At 42.8% G+C, this 21,165-nt stretch overlaps 1 protein-coding gene across 1 annotated transcript; it reads right to left on the bottom strand.

Moving 5' to 3' along the window:
- Positions 1–4,614: 4,614 nt before the first annotated feature.
- TMPRSS11E (transmembrane serine protease 11E) lies at positions 4,615–19,200 on the bottom strand. Its single transcript, XM_030947802.1, is given in 11 exon segments — positions 4,615–4,776; positions 5,175–5,317; positions 6,188–6,453; positions 6,675–6,855; positions 7,936–7,974; positions 8,946–9,109; positions 9,562–9,629; positions 10,058–10,173; positions 11,429–11,552; positions 19,101–19,151; positions 19,153–19,200. Coding segments are annotated over 11 exon segments (1,362 nt in total).
- Between the last annotated feature and the right edge of the window lie 1,965 nt (positions 19,201–21,165).

The following is a 21,165-nucleotide window of genomic DNA, read 5'->3' as shown; positions in this document are numbered from 1 at the left end:
GTTTTCTTTGCAGCAGTAATAGATCAGACACTCAGCAAGCTGAAATGCTGACAGCTTTGTTTTATAGAAGGATGCTGTTTAGCCATGCATACAAAAGATCATAAGAATTATTCTTCTCTTCCATTCTTCACTTCAAACCCTTTGACAGAAACTCCAACCACACAGCCAAATACAACCACACCAGCTGAGCATATCTTTGGGTCATGACACAATTGCCAATGTAACTCAATGCTCATAAATGCTATCTGTTTTACATACACAGCACAGGCTCTGTCTGAAAATAAGCAGAGAGCTGTTTTCTAAGCCATAAAAAATGTTTGTTAAAATTATGTCCTTTAAGAAGTCTGTCTCTAAACTCCCTTTCTTGCACTGGACCCAGTAAAATGTGACAAAAGGGCTACTCTTCTTTCAAACAAATGGCCACCTTCCCATCTACAGCCAACATGGCATGTCCTATAATACTGCAATAAAGCTGTTGCTTTAAAACTCCTTTTTATCCTCTTAAATAACCTCAAATTCCAAGTTCATCTGGCTGGTTGTTAGGTATTATAGACTGGGATTGATGAACTCCAGCATGTAGTTCCCTTCCAGCTCAGAACACAGTAAAATTTGTACCAAGTTCCCCATTATGACAAGAAATGGACAAGAAAAAATCTGATCAGTGTCTTCAATTTACAAGAATCCTCAGGAACTGTCAATATGGGAGACCAAAGCATGCCACTGCAAACCTCGCTATCTTTATCCTACCAGGCTCTCAAAATTACTGCTGCTCTGCTATCTCGTTTGCAAGAAGGCTGACAAGCTCAGAAAACTGACCCACAATGCCAAAAATACCTGACCACGTGCCTTCCCAGCCTACTCTTCCACAGGACAAAGCTCTGGCTTTGTTGCTGCAGATAAGCAGACAAAACCTGCTCAGCCCTTGCTCTCATAGCCACAGCCTACTGTATTTAACACACTTAGAGGGGAAAGAGGGACACCAACTTTCCAATGGGAGATGCCTGAAACTCACATGGTGCTGCAGATACCTGTGCTTAAAGCCTCCAGCTTCAAGCAGCTGCAGCCTCCCCAGATTTTGCAAACAAACTGTGCAGCATCTCTGCATCCTCAAGGCAGTAGGAACACAGTGCCTTGTCCTCCAGCTCCTCTCCAGTGAGCTGAAGCAGAGCATCACCAGGTGCCATGGGTCGTAAGGCTCTTGTACAATACCATTCACCCTCTAGTGGATGACACAGGACCTGTTTACCTACACATAAATTTGGGTAACCACTGGCCAGGTGGGTGAATTCTGTCCTAGTCTGGATGACATTTTGCTCATCTAACAGCTTCTAATAAACAAAAAAACAGATGATTAAGAGAACATAAAAGCCAGCACATAAATCCATGGTATAGAATCAGTGTAGCATTTAAAACAGAGGAGTCTCCAACTTAAAGTTGTTGTGACGCAGGAAATTAGTAAGTACATGAAACAGAAGGCAAATTTAACAGATTTTATTAAATTTACATATAACTTACATTCCTGTGTGTCATGCATGATTGTATACTTAGATATATCCCATTCTGCCTTAAGTGAAGACGTTAATTCCTCTAAAAACATAGATGAGAGAAACTGCAGCTTGTAGCTTCACAAATTGGTGAAAATGCAGCTTCAAAGAAATGCAAGTCTGCTAACCACCTAAACCAAATAAAAAGTTTTGGCTTCAGTTTCCTTAATTTCCCCCATGAAAAGCCAGACAAGGTTGACATCAGTGTACTTTTTCCACAAGTGATTCACGCCTATCATGTCCAACCACATCAATATTCCTTTGGATGAAGTCTGTTCTTTCAAATGCTCTTCTTGATTGTCACCGTTTGTACTGCTTTGCATCACCAAGAGGCCTCAGAGAATGTGAACATTGCTTCCAGAAGAAACTGGAACCAAAATTTCCAGATGCTATAAAGGAGAATCTCCACAAGGTAGTCCAAAATAAAAGCTTCCAAAACATACAGCAATAGATGCCAGATTCTCTTCATCCCTACTCCTCCTGGCTGCACTGTGCTGGCACTCAGCAATAAGGGAGATTAGGTACTGTATCTCTACAAGTAGACCTTCAGAAATGGCAGTTCCTTAAGCAAATGACAAGTTGAGTATTTAAGTTTTATTTTCACCACTTTGGAGAATGAGACTTACTCCAGCCCTTGAGACTGAGCTAAATGCTTTAGGCTTTCTGATATAGTACCCAAAAGAAGCAAACTGGAAAGTTCACAGATGCAAAATGAATTTTTTTGGACATCTACTTATCTATTTTGGGGAATCAGTGAGAAAGTTGGTATTTGCAATCCTAAAAATGTGAAGTGTGCAAGTTACAATGAAATCCAGCAGATGGAGAAACCATTATGTCCTTTGAAAACCCAAGCCTAAAGTGGTTTTAAAACTGAAAATCCATAGTATTTTGTAATGATATTTATGAAGACAAGTATAAAATTTCATTCACCATTCTGGCAAGACAAGTGCTACAACCAAGAAAAAAACTTCATATATATTTGTCATATATCAGTTTTAAGCTTCCTCTGACAAGCAATATATGTTAAAGACGAGTTCAGCTGAAGAGGCTGAAATGAAATTTGTTGGGCTCAGACCTATGGAACCAGTCTGACTGTGCTTATTCCCTATATTAATTAAATTAAATTAAATTAAATTAAATTAAACCACCAAGTTTGTTTCTGAAGCTCACAACATTCCACAAGAAATGTTCCTGGAGGAAAAAAAAATCAAGAGCCAGGTATACACAAGTATAGAACACACAACAGCTACAGATCTTCTGTGGGCTTCCAACTATTCCTGTACCTCCAGTGAGGCTCTAGAAAAACTGTTCTCTGGACTGAAAAACAGATCACAGAACATGTAATCAAAATACTTCTGTTATCACTGCTCTGGAGGGATCACTGCTCTATTTGGGCAGCACTGGCAGCGAGCTGCACAATCCAGAGGGGATCCCTGAGCTGCCATTAACTTTGCCAGCTGACTGTGCTCAACTTGAACAACACTCTGATCCCAAGACTATAACCACTGAGGGCCTGTTTTCCCTGGCCCTTCTAACTAAAAGCATACTGACAGCCTGCTGTTTGCCTTTTCTAGCCTGGCAGAAGGTTCTTGCTTGCTTGCCATGCTGGACCAGCTCGGAATCTTGGCAGTGTGGCCAGTATCTCCTTTCCTGAGTTCTTTCTCTTCTGACCACAGAGGGATAAAAGAGCAGTTCAGTGGCTCATTATCCAGCAATTAAGTCCACAGCAGTTGCTGTTGTTAGGATCAGGATCCACATGAAGTTGGAAAGCTTGCAAACACACCAAGGAGAGCATCTCCACCAAGAATAGGTGTGTTCTGCTGCGGGTTGTAGAAAGCATTGGATATCTACCTGACAGAAGGTAGATATGTTTCTGCCCAGGCTGACAGAAACATGGGCTCCTGAAAACAAAGCCAGAGAGAATATGAGGTTTGTGTGGCTGAGATCAAATGAGTCAGCTACAGTCTGGCAATGCAACACAGGCAATTCTTACTTCCTTTGAGAAGAGAGAGCTCTGTACATAAGATTTCTGGATCTGTCAGAAGTTCTGTCCTGCTCCGAAGGACAGGGATATTTCCATTGTAATGCAAAAGCATTTTATTTTTTTATAGGATATAGCTAAAAATGCACATATAAAACTATAAAGACTTAAGAACAGCATTCATAAGAATGAGAAGTTTTTTTTGATGAAGGTCATACTAAGATTGTTTCAACCATCCATCCTGCACAAAAGGCAAAGGACTTTTATTCAGAAAAATACAGTCTGGAAAGATAAAACTGGAAATTAATTCAGCCAAATATTGTGCTATCACAACAAACTGGTATGAACATAAGGTGGTTTTTGGTCTTAAGTCCAGCCATCACTCCCCTGGCAAATGCTGTGGTAGAGACTGTTTATATGAAACTATGAACAGGCATACGTTCACTTGTTCAAAGAAGGTGGACACAAGCTGGTGTTTTCCACTAATTTCTTTCTCAGGCAAGGAAAAGTTCTCTATTCACTTAATTAACAGTCCAGTGTGATATTAGGAGCCAAGACTTCTCTAAGCCATCTTCCATTCTTCATTATATTTCAGTTCCTGGAATGATGCAGGAGAAAGCTCAAGAACTCAGAAGTACAGCAGCCTTGGAGTCAGGGCCTGGATTGTAGCTTTTCTATGGATAGATAGGGCCTTGTGAGCACACAGCAAATGGATGGACTAGATTTCAGTTATAGCTTGTCTTGGATGCTGGTAGATGATTGTTTGGGCTCAAACACTTTGCTTGGGTATAAAAGCTGGGGCCAAGACATGTGACCATGTAGAAAAAAGGGTCAATATATTGCGTATAGATGAAGGCAGTTGTCCCTCTGACAGACTACTTCCTGAACAAACAAATGTCACATGGATCAAGTCCATTCCTGTCTGGGCTGTAGGCCAAATCAATTTCAAGTCCCAGACTGCTCCAAGCTTACAGGTACTTTATACACGACCACAAGCTAAGCCAGCAGCTGCTTAGAGGGTGACCACAGAGCAGGATGTGTCAGAGGAATAGCTGTACACAGCCCACAGAACTTAACCTGCTCCAGATTTCAGATGCCCGTTTTGGAGTGGATCCAGTTTCGATAGTAAGTCACTCGTGTGTATACTCCTGGTTTATTTGGCTTGGCACATTCATCTCCCCAGCTCACTATTCCCACAAGATACCAGATTCCTCTGGAATTTGCATGCACCAGTGGCCCACCAGAGTCACCCTAAGGAGAAAAATGTCAACAGACAGAAAAAAAGTAAACAGCCATGAACTCAAATTCTTCTGTTACAATTAGCGGGTATTTTTCGGTAGACTTCAGCTATAATTCAAGTTTCACACAGTTTACTGACAAAACAGAGGCTCACAGCCTATGTCTAATTCACACTCTCACATTTGCATTCTCTCACTTGTGCATTGTATATAAACTTAATGCAAACTGAAGTGCAGACTCCAAAAAACTCATGCAAACTGAAGTACGTGAGCCTTGAAGCTCTTAATTTGTATCTATCAAGATAATGAAACTCATAAACTTAAGATTGCCCAAAGTACATTTTATTTCTAGAAAACATAACCTTCCACCCCACCTATTTCCTTTTTACTAATACCAATAAAGAGACTTACCTGGCAAGCATCCACCTGCCCATCCAAGTATCCAGCGCACAACATTCCAGCTGTTATCGCTCCGCCGTACACTTGTCTCCTATTACAAACTGCAGTACTTATAATTCTCACTTCTGCTTGTCGAAGCTGATTAACACTGTAGCCTAGAAGGAGAAGTGGTATTAGAATTTGTAGACAAGGTAAGCAAAATAAAAAACTCAGTTATTAAGAGTAGCCAATTTTTCCTGCCATCACAGGCAATTAAGGGAGCTACCCAGAAAATGTCTCAGGATTAAGAAAGTTAATGCCCTCTGCTGCCAAAGTCCTTCACTTGTGCCCAAACATAACTCCTATCCATCTTTCATCATCACCAGATGCTCTTCAGCATAATGGACAAATGGATTTTTGTACATATTTCAGTGCTGCATTCAACTGTAGGCTACATGGTATGTCCTTGCTATCATTGGAAAGACCCATTTGGTTAACTGCAGCATAGCTTTGGGCAATCACTATACATCCCAAGGGTCTCCCATGAGACAACCTATACAGGTCAGTGACTCTCACAAGCAGATTTATAGTCCCATCCTCTCTAACCTCAACGACACAGACTAATTTGAAAGAAGCTTACTCAAATCACTGGATGAGGCCTCACTTATGACTAAAGAGAGAAAAACTGATGAAAATTGTCATGGTGCATCTGCAAAAAATCTGAACAGCGAAAGAACTGATGTCAGAGCTAAACCCAGAGGGACTGGAGAACCAAATGTATTCAACCAGTGCTGTGTGTACAGAAACTAAGAAAAGTTGCTCTTAAATCCTGTAAGACTAACCTTCAGGGTCTTCCCCCCATTTCTGATCCACTGACCAAGCCAGAAAAAAAAGCAGCCAACTAAGTCCAAAGCTATCTCACTGGGACATGCAACTATTAAACACCAAGTCTAAGGAACTCAAAATAAAAAAAAAAACCCATAAAACTAACATCAGTCTTCTCAGGCACATGTGTGACAGGGCACAGGGAGGCAAGAGACACTCACCATCATTCTCCAAAGCTCCCCAGCCAGTGACAAAACAGGAACTGTTGTCTGGGAAAACATGAGATGCTTCAGGAAGGCAGACACTGTGCACATCACTTGTGAACTCAATAGGAGAGGCAAGTTCCACAACAGCCACGTCATACTCATGATCAAGGAGAACGTCACCGTATCTCTCGTGAACAATAATTTTCCGGACTAATTTTTTCTGTTTTGGAGGTCTCAGCAGAATTCCAAAGCTGGCAGTCCACCTCCGAGGATCTCTTACTCTGTGAGATGTTTGAGGTTATGCCAGAGCCACACAAAACAACATACTTAAGGGAGCTTAGGTCTCCATTTAAGCATCAAAGAGCAATGTGACCAGGTTTGCCGAAGGGGAAGAGTACAACTTCATTATCTTTCAGCAGATACAGATGTTAGAGGGTCACAAAAGGTCAGAGCACCCAAGAGTCCTAAGGCCTGTAGGATCAGAGAGGTGCCGATGACTTACCCTCTAAAGCAGTGGGCAGCAGTCACCAGCCAGGTGTTACTGATGATTGATGCCCCACAGCGATGGCTCCCATCGAGCTGAATGCTCGCCTGCCATGGCCATTCTCCCTCCCGTGCATGCTGCCCACCAGTTATTCTCTCCACTCCTGTGAAGGAGGACGTCTGACTTCGTATTCCACAGCCTGTCAGAGAAAAGGCAGCTCTGCTTTAGCTGATTGAAGCCCTCATCACCTGTGCTGCAGGCACAGGTGCAACAAGGCAGGAGTCTCCATCAAGAGACAGCCTTCACCTAAAGCAAGGAAACCAAGTGCCATGGTCACAAGTGTCTCAAGATACATGCAGGGTAAACAAAGACATTTGGTAGAGGAGTCAGTACTTTTTTCATTAAACCAGTTTTCAGACACACAAGCCCATATGAATTCCCATGGGACGTGAAGGCTGTGTATCTGAGACCCTGAAAAAAAAGGGAGTTTTTCAGGTCACCTACAGATTAGCCTTGGCAGCAGCAACAAAAAAATAGTGTACTCTTCCCAACAATTTACTTACAGCCACTGTGCCAACAATGAGGTATTACCCAGCTGAAAAAAGTTAGATTCAAACCAGTTAATTCTCATAGGCAATTTGAAGAGGGAAAGCTAACATGCAAAGTCTTCAAGAGCATGCAGTGGACTGCTGGAGTGCCATGGGAGGTACTTACGCTGTCTCCCATTTTCCTGAGGAGCTCTAAGACCTCAAGGGGGAGCACAACAGGAGGACTGAGAACTTACCACTCTCCAAGGCCATGCCACTGCCTTGCTCTGAGTGTGGACAGCTCTTCTGCCTCTCCCACCCTCTGGTCTTTCCCTTAAAGTTTAGGTCAAATCTGACAGACATCTACTGCCAAACCTTTCTTCAGGGAGGAGGGGGATGGAGGGAAAATGTTTTTTGAAGGATTCCAGCAAGAATCATGGCCAACAGCAAAACTGTAGTTCTTCTGCAAACTTGCTAATAGTGGCTCACTACATGCCCCTACTTCCAACAACCAACATTAAAGCAAGTGCTTCCCACCACCAAGCCAGAATGCTTGATTCTACAAATGTATAGAGCCAGCAAGACTGCAAGGAAATGAGCTGAAGTCTCCCCTCGCTCATGCACTGCCTACTGTTCTAATATCTGCAACAAATTATATTTTCAACTTGTATCATGAAAGTATAAGGACTTTGTAAGCACAGAACCTCCAGCACCATGTCCCTGGACCATTACTAAAAAGTATTTGTACTTACAGTTGTTTAAAAGATTATCTCCCTTTTCCTTGTTCAACTCTGGAATGAAAAGGAAAGACCACAGTAAGTTTATCTCATAGGCTATGTGATCCAGCCCAGACTCCCTCCCTGTACCCAGGATACAAAAATTAAATGGCTTGCATTGCTGCCTGGAGTGACAGTACAAGAAGTAGTAATTTGCTGTGCTGGAGAAATTTAGTTAAGCCTCTGTTCCTCACAGAAAGGCTGCAGGATGCACATTTCTTGCCTTAGCTCAGAGCTAACAAAAGCAGCAGATGACTGCAAGTGGGTCCAGGTTATATCTACGTGTACAATGTGCACAGCCACCAGCAAATGCCTACAAGCCTTTGTTCAGGTTTAGTGTGGCAAGGTGGTCAGATGAGTCTTCACAAGTCCTCAGTGCTGGGATTGTCTGAAGGTAAACTGCAACATTTCTAATTTCTTTCCTACAAAAAAAACCCCTCTGTCAGAGTCAGACAGCAATCCACAACAGATTCATGGGAAAGGATTACTGCCCAGTGATCCTCAGAATCTTGTTAGAGACACTTGCTACAGAAACATGTCAAATGACAAAGGAAATGGCAGAGGATAGAGAAGGGAACCAGCTCAGCCCTGCAATTTTAATAGCTTGAGGACTCTGCATTTCAGTGCCTGGTTATAAAGGTTCTTACTCAATTTACTGTATGTCTTAAAGTTGTTTGGTCACAAAATTGGACCTTTTTTGATGAATTGAGGGGGACTATCTCATTCAACACAACCAGGTCACACAGGGAAAGCCTCTGATGCATGGAGAAGAGCTCACACTCATAAATCAGCGCCAATGTTTTAGTTCTTTCCATGTTCTGTCTTCCAACTTCCCATGCTGTCAGCCTAACAGACAATTTTGAGAAGGCAAAGAAAGAAAACAAGAACAGCCCATATTTGCACACTAAGGTGAAATTCATTACACTGAGGACAGCAGAGTGTGAGGAACAAATTCCAAGCTGAAAACACAAACCTAAGGCACTTGCCTGTGAGTTTAATGGTAGACTGGTCAACATTCAGGAGTGTCGAGATTGTTTTCAGCCTTCTGAGTAACACACTGTTGACTTGACCCCGGGTCGTTGCTTCACTGTCAGCAGAGGGAAATTTAAATACCAGAACAACAGATGCAAGCACTCCAACAGGATCTGGGCTACAAACCAACAAAAACAAATGGTGTAGTTCTCTTTGCCTACTAATGCTCCAGGTTCTGCTTTGCACTGCCTGCCTTCTTTATATAAGAACAGGTCTGGTCTGCACAGATGTCCAGAACAAATTTTATGTCTGTGCTCAAGTAAAGGAAAATGATGACATGTCAGCAGAGAGCAAAAGCTTCTTGCTATGACAGTGATCAGAGGGAATTTTCTGGGAACAGTTAGGGAAAGGGTATTCAATCTGCAAAAGCATAAAGCCAAACTTCTCTTCCTTGCTGACTTCTAAGGGTAACTGTGTCCTCAGTGTTGTGAACACTAGAGGACAGCAACAACCAGACAAGTCACCCTACTGGTGTAACCCAAGCAAGCAGGAATGCTTCATATGGTCAACAGGTAGGAAAAAAATTTATTTAGCACATTTCTGCTTATTCCTGGCCTTCACATTACTTACCTTAGACTGACCACATGGGACCTGATGTATCTTTTACTTAGAAAGGACCCCCTGAATACTTGAGACATCTGTTAAAAGAAAAGAGTGTGTTAAAATACACCTGCAATGAGTATATGCTTTTACAATATAACATGTGTTTCTCATGAGCCTCTGAATCACAGGAAAATGCCTTCAGATCTCCACCTCTACACCAAAGCTACCACTAAATTTCCATCAGGGAATGCAAATCCAAAATAAACACTGAGTTGCCTGATTTCACTATCCATTCTGCTCTGTGCCTGCCAGTTCCACCACAGGGCTTGTGAAGCAGACACCTGTGCTTACCATCTGCATGTGAAAAGTCAGCTATGCATCTTTAACCCACAGCAGCAAGGTGTGTAAGGTAAGGCCAGCCATGTAGGGATGAGGCACAATCACCTCTGACTCTATTTTCAATTACACATTTGCAGAACTCTTCAGCATAGGTCAGGTATAAGCAGAGAAGATTTTAGTTTACCATGGTTTCGATATGTTCACTTAGGTTCCTGAACTCCTCTGTAGTTTGCCTTTCATACTGAGGATTATAGTCGACATTGGTGATTTGGAAAGATGCATTGTAATATCTGTCTTGATCTACAGTGGATAAAAAGAAGGAAAGGTAGCTGATCATCTTTAGTACAATTCAAAGATGCACAATATCTCACAGAACATTGCACAAGCAAGGGTCCCTGGCCCTGACAGTGATCCTGTAAACTGAAATTACAGCTTTAGCAGCACTTTGGTAAAAGGGGGTTCTGGACCATCCTGTTGCTCCATGGACCATCTAGGGGCTCATTTCTTCTTTGAGGACCATCCCAAGGAGCTCCAAATTACACCCACTACAACATTTGCCCTGAGGTCCATCTTCTTGTTGGCCTAAGGTGAACATAGCACAAGACAAAGGAGCTCTTCTGACTCAGACACATCCACTCCTCCTCGGCTGCACTCTGTCCCATTCCTGCCCCTCTGAGAGGCATGTGGGGCAGAGCTGTTTACATCTGTTCAGTGGTTGGGTTAATTTAAAAATCTGTCTCTTGAGTGTATGGCAGAGAGGGGCCCTGCAACACAGAGCTGGCAAAAAGCAAAGCTGACCTGTAGCTCTGCCACTGTTCCTTCTGGTGTCCTAGTGTAAGCCACAGCCTCATTGACTCTTGGTGAGCTGAGATGGCCACATGATTCATTCCATTCATGGAATGCAGAAAAGCATTTCAAAAAACACACACTGCTACCTCAGAGACTGGGAATGGAATGACTCAACCTCATTCATGAGGCAAGTGACTGGGAATGGAATTAATTGTCATCAAGTCATAAGCCAAGATGGTTGAACTTGGTGATCTCAAAGATCTTTTCCAATTTTAATGATTCTATGATCTGCTACTGAAACTGGGCTCTTGGCAACCGGAACTGAGTTCTGAGCTCTGAAGAGCCTAAAGCACTGCCCTGTCTCTTTCTGGAATATTCTCAGCTAGAGGGGCCAGGTTGAGTTTCTGCAAAAACCCATTCAAGATTAAGCTTACTATGCATAGCCTGAGTACTAGACGCACCCCTGGCTTATACAAGACTGTTATCCTTTGGTCAGTCAGTGGAGACACTGGATACCAGTGGAAACACCAAGACAAGAAACAAAAGGAGGGTTAAAACTGAACTCTCTGCTTCAAGTAAAGCACATTTCAAGTATTCTTACAGGTCTTCAGATCAATCTAGCTCTCAAATAGCATTTTGAAAGTTCTCATGTGAGTTTTATACCAGAGGAAAATTGCATGCCTAAATCATCAGACAGGACCACAGTAGCAAGTGAAACACAACAGATTCCTGAAAGCTTGTCACAACAAAATAGCAGGGCACTTACCATGGCACAAAAGAAATGTAATCAAGCCAATGATGAGGGCTAAGGCTACTATCACTGACACAACAATGACTGCGATCTTCCATGGCTCCAAGCGCCTTACTGCTCTGTCCATCTGGATCACTGCCTGCATTGAAGAAAATAACATGGAGAAATTCAGCTCCAGTACAAAGACAATAGCTCATCCAGACTCTAATCATATCTGGCACAGCTTAGCTCAGCTGAAAAACCCTACAGAATGAGGTAGATTGGGAAGGACCTCTGGACTCTGAGGGCCTGACTGTTTAAACTAAGCCCCATTAAAGTCGGTTGCTCCAGACCTTGTCCAGTCAAGTTTTTAGTATCTCCAAGGAGAAAGGTAACTCAGTCTCTCAAGATCTCTGGTCCAGTCACTGCCCATCCTCATGGCAAAAACTTTTCCTTTATATTTAGTCAGAGTTTCCTGTCTAACTTTGCCTCTGTTGCCTCACATACACACCGAGGTAAAGTTGTGCAGGAAATGCTAGTAGAGACAATTTCACTTCCAAGAAATATTACACAGATTTCAGGTGCAGCCAACTGCCCACACTCAAACTGAACATAAATGTAATAATTCATGACTGATGAAATAACCTCTGCCCCAAGCATACTCTAGGCAACCAGAGATGCCACATAATACATAGCTTTGGTTATATTTAGTTGGTGTGAGTAGTGACAATTGTTGAGTCCCTACAGGGTTTGGGTCTTACTGCTCCAAAGCCACACATATGTTGAAAGTGACCACATCCTGTCTCCTGCCAGACAATCTATAGAGAAAGAGGTACTTGTGTGTAAAGGTGACATGGCAACAAGATCCAGTAGTAACTCTCTGAAAGCCAAGAGCAAACCTGTAAAATGGTAGAGAACTTGACTCACACATGGACAGAGGCACAGAAGACTTTTTCCTCCACTTACGTCCTCCAGTGCAGCATTAAGCAACAGAACATTAGGAAAAATGCATTTTTGTGCTTGTCCTCAGTAGCTTTATTGTAGGATGATGCAAAACCTTATGCACAATTACAAAAGATCCCAAATAATTCCACAGCACACCATGTGGTAATCGTCATGCCACATACTGAGTTTCTGCGAGATGGTCTGCATTAGTACATGGTATCAGAAAAACACCTGAGATAATCTCTCAGATATCCTGGAGAGACAAATGGCAGCAGCCAGCCCTCAGGAGGAGGACTGGCTGGCTACTCACCATGCTGCTTTACACCCCCTGATCCATGCTGGTATTGCTGTGAACCAGACATAATAGGAAAGAAAAAAAAAACACCCCCCAGATAGCACTACAGAGGAAGGAGATGAGAGATCTGCAGGCAGCAAGGGTGTATTCAGCAAGAGACAGGGAAGCTGGAAGAAACTTGAAGTTTAATCTCCTCATATAACATCTTGATTTTGGCTAGTGAGGGCGCTAGCCAAATTGGCAAATTTTTTACCCATTCAAAGAGGTGGCATACCAGAAAGAAAAAGTTAAAATAGAGGAGCTTCAGCCAGTATCACAGCTGCAGGTAGTCACAAACAGCAGCTTAGTGTTACCAAAATATACAGGACAGGTGACCAAGATCAAGTCTTCTGCTTCAGAGTCACAAGCCAGTACCTCTCCTTCTGTTGCTCCTACTTTACTGGGGCAAGTTCTGCTCTTGCAATGCACAGCCCAAGTTTTCCCCCACCAGACTGGCTCAGTTTCCTGATGTCAAGGCTGTAGGGCAGTTGATAGGAGTTGGAAAACCCAGGCTGGCCAAGATTACTCCTTTGCAAATTACAAGTTGCAATAAGCACAAAAATAACACCCACCAGAACTCACCTGGCTTTACTGAGGACTTGACTTCTCACCGTCTAGACCTGCACTGTATACACTGTCCATCTAAACTCTGAGAGTTCAGCAGAAAAAGAGATTCAGATAAAAACCTAAAACTGGTGGAACTGTTCTGCCTCAGTTTCTTCAATATGCTGCAGCCTTCCACGGAACATTCCCATACCCATCTCACAGCATTTCCCAGTCCCAGGGAATTGCAACATACCTCATGGGCAGTCAGTCATTACCCTTGAGGGGAAGCCTCTTGGCTAATCAGAACAGCCCACTATGGCAACATGCCTCTGCCCCTCCTCAGTAGCCACATGTCATGCTTGAAAGAGGCAGCTTTTCATTTCACTTTGCTCTCCTCACTGGAGAGCTTGTGCTTCCAGCCTGAGCCCCTCCCATCCATCTCAATCAGACTGGTTCTCTGCTCTGCACCTGTCCCCACTCCAAGGGCTTCCACCTGAATGGCAATTGGAGCACCATCCCTCCACTGCTCTTGGCACATAGAACAGACAGCACAGCCCTGGCAGTGTATGTCTGACTCTGCAGATATTGAGGCAACTGTGCTCTTGGATTTTTAACCGCTGCATTTTTTGAACTGTATCCAGATAGATTTCCTCAAAACGTGGCTTTATGCCAAAGCTGCAAAACTTAAGATTAAAAAAAACTGAGCATCTCCTTGCCTGTGAGACTCATGCTCTCACAGGCAGCACTGTCCTTCCAGCCATCTGTCTCTATTTCCTTTTTGTGCAAATACCAGCTATAGCCACAAACACTGGCAGCACAGATCCTTTTCTCCTCCAATATTTCAGAACTGCTTGTTCTCCACAAGTCACACAGACTTGCAAAGGGAAACAGAAATCTTAGGAAGTGCTGTAGTGCTGAGGGAAATGTAAACATGGGAGATAAGGAATAGAACCCTACACCACTTCTGACACTGACTTCACTTAACTTGTTTTTTAGGAAAAGCTTTAAAGCATTCATATCATAGAATCATAGAATGGTTTGTGTTGGAAGGGACTCAAAATCATCTAGTTCCAGCACCTTTGCCAAGGCAGGAACACTTTGCACTTGACAAGGCTGCTCAGAGCCCCACCCAGTGTGGCCATGAACAATTCCAGCCAGGGATGGGGCATCCACAACTTTTCTGGGAAACCTGTTCAAGTGCCTCACCACCTTCACAGTGAAGAATTTCTTCACAGTATCTCCCATGAGTCTCCTCTTCTCCAGGCTGAACAGCCACAATTCTCTCAAGTCTGTCTTCATAGGAGAGCTGTTCCAGTCCTCTGATGGTCTTCACAACCCTTCTCTGGCCTTGCTCCAAAAGGTCTGTGTCCTTCCTATGTTCAGCTTATTCAGAGCTGGATGAGTACTCCAGTACTCTGCAAGAGCAGAGTAGAATGACCTCCCCTCAAACTGCTGGCCACAGTTCTTTTGATGTAGCCCAGCTCACAGTTGGCTTTCTGGGCTGTGAGTGCACATTGCTGGGTCCTGTTAAGCTTTTCATCCACCAACACCCACAAGGTGTCAACCAACACCCATATACAGGTAATTAATTTGTATATCGGATATACAAATTAAAGTGGAAATATCTCTTCAAAACCAAAAGAGTTTCCTCCCTTTAGTAGGATGGTTTTTTCTTCCATCTTGCTAAGTAACAGAATAGGAAAAAAACCAAAATACTTTTGCAATGAAAGCAGCAAGACTCATCGATTCCCACAGTGTACAGTTACCAGTATCCTTCAACTGTAATGTCTGTGTGTGGGACCCAGCTCAGTAGCCCCCATGTTTTGCTGTTTGGTTTTTTTTCTATTTTATCTCACAACTAGACATGCCTAGCTTTGCTGAGACAGAGGCTAGGATGGTTACTGAGAGACAGTTCAGGTTATATCCACTCAATGCTTTCATTATGCATACACATTACACCTCCAACTAGCTCTTCACTCCCCTAGCCTTTTTTGCTATGGTGCCACAGAGGGCAGGACTACCAGAAAAACCACCTTGACAGGGATTCCTGTGCTTGGGACATCCTGCTCCACAGTTATATAATATAGTGGCAGGTGGATCCCACTCTTTAGGAATTGGAGATGGTCTTCTCTGCGCTCTAGTAAAGAAGCAAATTGTGCTCCACCCAGCAACACTCAATGGCCAGAGAAACGCTGATCCTCTGCAGTGCTGAGGAAAGCCTTCGACCATGGATACATCCTTTCTTTCTTCCTGTAGCAGAGACATTTCTTAACAGATCGGCATTCTCCTCAGAAGACCCCAAATACCACAGCTGTCTGTGTGATGCCTTCTGGAGTCTGGTGTTTCACACAGCCTCATATTTCTTGTTTCCTTATATCACAGGCTTTGACTTTTTTTACTGCCCAAACTCCACTAAGCTGCAAATTAACTCTTAGCAGGGCCAACAGGAATTCAGCATTCACCCTCTAGCATGAATGAGATAACTCAAATTCCACAGGAGCAGAGATCAGACACCCAGACACCACTGGGAGCTCTGAAAGGCCAAGTCCTCTCGGCTCTTAAAAATACCTCCTTGAGTCTATATCTGGCAGCTTTCAGTCTGCAGTGAATTAGTGAGAAGTTTCAAACCCAAGATCTTTTAGTTCAGTACAGACCTGCTTATCTTGGCTACTATCGTGAACATTAAACCTCCTCCAGCAATCCGTGTTCTCATTTAAAATATGCGTCATTCCCAAGGGGCCCAAGATAATCCATGAAGACAGCAGCATCTCTCCAGTTCATATTACAGCTAATTCAGGTTGGGAAGAACAAATTATTAAATCTCCTAGCTTACACACCTTGGCTCTGAGACAAAGACTGCGATCACTAAAAAGTTATTCTGTACTGAAAAAAAAAATCCAAATGAATTATTTTGAAAGTAGATATATTTTAATATAATTAAGTATTTCAAAATGCACTAAAGTTGTGTTTAGAAAGAGATGTAGTAAATCAAACCTCGATACAAGATATTTTAATAGGTGAAATACAGCAAGAAATAAAGCAACATTAATAGTTATTGACATATTATGAAGAAGAATTATGCCAAAATTTTACGGAGCTAAAATTGGTCTCCCTTGTGAAACCAATGAGACAGCACATAGGATTTCAGGCTGGACTTCTGACCAGCCCCAAATGAATTCTTTACCTTTGAATTTGGAACATTTACCCAAAAGTGAAAGACAAGCACAATACACAGGTGACAAGCTGTTTTTCCTCTAAACCTGTACCAAACTTCCTAAAATGTTACTATATTCATTCACAATGCAAGTGATGCAACTTCAGCTCCCACCTCTGCCTGACAGGGTTTGATTCACTATATTGAGATTATCCATATTTTCTGGTTGATAACACACCTTACTGTGTGTACTTACTCTTCAGCAAGAGCAATACCAGCAAACTGATCAGAATGCATCTGGTCAGACAAGAAAAGAAAGTGTAACTTTATCATGTGGACTTAGTCACCGAATTTCTGGATAAGCAGGGAACAGCCACCCAGTTCTGCTTTACAGATCTGCCCTTGATATTTTTTGACTTCTTAAGCTAAGACCTCAGAGCATCCCCAACTAGATTTGCTCTTAGATTAATCCGAACCATGTTTCCTTGTACCAGCTCTTTACTGAAAGTGTTTTGCCACGTTCCACATAGAAAAAAACATACAACCTCTTCTGTCCGATCTGCTGCTGTCTTCCTGTAACACATTTATTATATTTTTTATTATTATATCCCTGCCAACTGATAATCCAGTATTCTCAGAAGAGCCAGTGGCAGAGTTTGGGTGGCTCATCTGATGGGGAGAGTCTCTCCACATTTATAGTCATGACCAGTTTTCCCAGCTGATGGATTCAGGTACATGCCTATAATCGTTCTTCCTAGAAATAGGAGCTTTCACAAGACAACTGAACAGAATAATCTGCTGGCCTGGTGAGCATGATTTAAAAATCCAGACTAGGTCCCTGGAGCTTTCTACCTTGGCAGGGTGGTTGGGAATGGCAGCAAATGGGATACATCTGGCTTACTCTAGGAGGCCTATAGAAAAAGCACAGGGCCACAAAGCAAGACTTGCTAATTTCACTCCCACCTTTACCACAAGCAACCACGCCAACCTAGCACTTCTCCTGTGCTCTTGTGGCATACTCAGGACACGCACTTCTAAAAGAATGGGACAACAACATCAGCTGCTTTGAGAACTGAAGCAGAAGAAGCTGGTGCCTGCCTAAGTACTGCCAGACCCTGGTTTGGATGAGGTCAGTTACCTACCAGCCTCAGTTGCTCAATGTTTGATATCTCCTAAAGCATTCTGATACAATGAAAGACTTCCAAACATTGAAGGTATCTGCTGAGGGAAATGAAGTGTGCGTTTTTCTATGCGTCATACTAAATCAGCTTGATCTCCCCACACCCTTGAACAGCCCACAAAAACAGTAGGAGCTGCATGCCACCCCTCTGCAGTCAGATAAGGCATCAGTAATGTATTTGCCACTTACTAATTGAGCTCCTCCCCTTAACCATCCAATTTTACCAAGGTCTTGCTGCTTCCCCAGAGCACACTTCAGCTGGGTAAAGACAACCACTCTAAACACAGCTCCTGTCATTAGCTTCAAGATTCAAGGGCAGCATTCAGTCTTTGGGAATGTCTTAACTCAGAGCTTCCCATCAACTATATCCATGATGCCAAAATGCTCCTCGTACTGGCTTCCCTGGTTATCCAATCACCTCTGCAATCAGCACAAAAGGTTTGCTGTTCCTTACTCTCTCATCCTTTTTGCACACGACTGGAAGTTTTGAGCTCTTTATTTGTAGATAGAGGTAGCCTCCCATACCACTACAACAGTCTGTGGGATGTAACTGTAATGCCAAGGACTGAGATATCCTTTATCACTTAACTTTCTACAGCTGACTGCCACAGCCAACCTCTTGAGACTCTCATGTTCTGAAACAAGTTTTAGCAGAAGTACTAAGAATTACTTTTAGCAGAAGTACTCACTATATAAATACTTACAATTTGCATGAACACTGAGAGATCATCTCAGTGTAAAGAAAATGTTAAGTACATGGCCACTGACTGCAATCATTTTAGGATAAATTTCTGTAGCTTTAACATCGTCTTTACCTCTCAGATTTCCCCTTCCAGCAGTGTTTGGCCATAGACAAGTATCTTGCTCTGTTAGTTTGGCAGTCACAGATGATAGCAGTAGATCTCTGCTTTCCAGCCCTCAAAAATAGCTCTGCCTGCCTCCTTTTGTCCTTCTTTGATTTCTTGAAATCTACTCTAAAAGCAAGACACCACACAAGCAGTTACAGTCTCTGTGGGTTTTCAGTTTGATTTTCGTTCCAATGCAGGGCAGGCAAAATGGTCAGGTGCCAGATTTGGTGTGTTTCCAAGCTGATTCTGCACAAATTAACACTTCACTGGCTGCATACAAAGCCCATTAAAATAATCAAAAGCACAAGAAGCTACTTTTACCAACTGTCCTCCACTCATCCTCTCGTCCAGCAGTTGTGCCTACAACACATTCTAACTGTGCTAGCACAAAAGTTAGGTCAGTCAGCGCAGGGTGAGATGACTCTCACCTGCCCTCCACACAGGCCACCTTGATTTGCCATACTGTGCTGTAGATACGCTGGAGAATTCTCAGAAAACATGCATTTTGGGTGAGGAGAAAGGCTGAAATATTAGAAGGATTACTGATGTATGAAAGGTAGATCAAAACAGAAGCAAGCTCAGCACCAGTGCCATTCTCCCCACACCCTCGGTCGAAGCTCAAACTGCCCTATAAATCTACACACAATGTAGCCATGCTGCCCAAAATACCAAGAAGCAAACCAGAAGCTCGTGGCACTCACCTCTGTGTACCACTAAGAGGTCAGCAAGAAGCTCTTCTCTCTGGGAAGAGCTCTCTCCACCGTCCCGAGCACCACAACACACTGTGCACCATCTCAGCATAGACTTGAGGCTTTATCTCCTGAATTAAGAAAGAAAGGAGTCATAGGCAAGTCAGAACAAACAAGTCCAGCAAGTCTCAGTGACAGAGGCTTACCCAGTAGCATGATTCCTCCCCTAAAACAATAACAATACACTTCTTTCATCACACCTTTCATCCAGGAATCCTGAAGCCTTTTCAGAGCATTAGCTACACCCTGCAACACCCCAAATCAGAAAAGCCATGAAAATTTTGCAAGGACACAGAGCTTATTTCCTTCTTTGGTATAATTAAAAACAAATCAGAAATTGTGGGAAGGATCAATGCAGAACATTTGCATGTTCAAGAGACAACATTCAGCCCTAGGCCAGCTATGGAACTGACCAACTGATGCAGAATAAAAGGTATGTGCCTCTTAACTCCCTTGAACTTCCTTGAAATTGGTCATTTGGCCAGAAAAGAATCTGCCCTCATAACAACAGCTAAATTCAAATTTTTCATTCTTCTTTAAGTCCTTAGATGATAATTTTAATTGTGGTCACCTAGCTACACATACATTTCTATCCTGAAAAATTCTGCTGTGTCATAAACATTTGTGATATAAATATTTTCAGGTTGTAAATAAGAAGTTCTACTTGTGCTAGTGACAGCAAGTTAGCTGGCAAACAATCATCACAAGCTCAAACTATAACCTAAAGTAGCATTTCTGAACCTTCAGAAATGCTTTAAGTTTTAAAGGTTTAAGTTTTAAGAAGTTTTAAGTTTTCTCAGTACCACTAAACTTAATAGAAGATGTGTATGACCATATAGCCTGACACACAGATCTGTTTCAGTAGGACAAGAAAGAAGACAGACCTCACAACAAGATATGAGCGTCACACATTTTCTTTGCTCTACTGCAATAAACTTTCTAACCTCTAGGGACTCTTTTCCTCCACCTTAATGACCTCCATTTGACCCCTCTGAAGCTCAGGGATCACCAGCTTAGTAACACGCTGATGCAAATGCACCTTACATGGCTGGAGCTCTTCCTTCCACTTACATCAAGTCCATACCCAAGTAACAGGAAGACTGCTTTTGGAGAATGCCAGCTTCCTCTGAGTGAAGCATAAGCTAAAGATAAGCTTCAGCCTCTCATAACTTGGATTCAATGTCTCAGCATTATTTGTTACAAAACATGATGAATACAGTTGTTAATGACACATTTAATGTAATTGCTTCTCAATTCTTTAACTGGAAGCTGCATTACCATCCCATATAGGAACACCTGAGTCAGTCCAGATGTGCAAGCAAAATGCAGTCAGAAGCCTAGCTAGAGGGTGGCAATTTCCAGGGTAAAGTATCAAGTGTCACATGATTACCTGACCTGAGCATAGGTGATGCAAAGACATTAATTCCAGGCACCCCATGATCCTCAGACATAGAGCTCTGTCTTGTGACTTGATTGTGCCATAGGTGGAAGAATGTACCATACAGAGCCCTCATGGCAATCCTTGTGTAGTCTCACCTGCAGGAAAAGACCCCCTATTGCTGCTTAAAGAAAGAAGTTAAACTGAGGATGCTTTTTTAGGGCACTGAAAAGCTTCTCCAGGCCTGATTTCATGACAGGAATGCACTCAACTGCTAAATAATGTGATAATCCTGATCAATAGTCCCCTCTCTGTACAAGGTGTCTGAGTTTCTTCTTTTACTGGCAATAACTCCCTGCAGCAAAAAACTCATATGAGAAAAAGGGACAGGCAATAGCCACAAGTGGTTCCATTGCCAGGTACCAAACAGGTTTGCCTCCTCGTTCCAGAGACAGTCCTCTTATGTGCCCTTTTGTGCTACACTGCAACACTTAAAAAAAAAAAAAAAAAGCCTGGAGAAGTTAGGAAATGCTGGGAAGGAGGCAGGGGTGTAGCCCACCTGGGTACCACACAAAAGAAAGAAGAAAGATCCTGGAGGTTGAACATAAAACGACATAGATCAAGACCCCCACCAGAATC

Source organism: Camarhynchus parvulus, chromosome 4, assembly GCF_901933205.1.
Source record: "Camarhynchus parvulus chromosome 4, STF_HiC, whole genome shotgun sequence".
Classification (NCBI taxonomy): Eukaryota; Metazoa; Chordata; class Aves; order Passeriformes; family Thraupidae; genus Camarhynchus; species Camarhynchus parvulus.
This window is presented reverse-complemented; position numbering and strand designations above follow the sequence as displayed.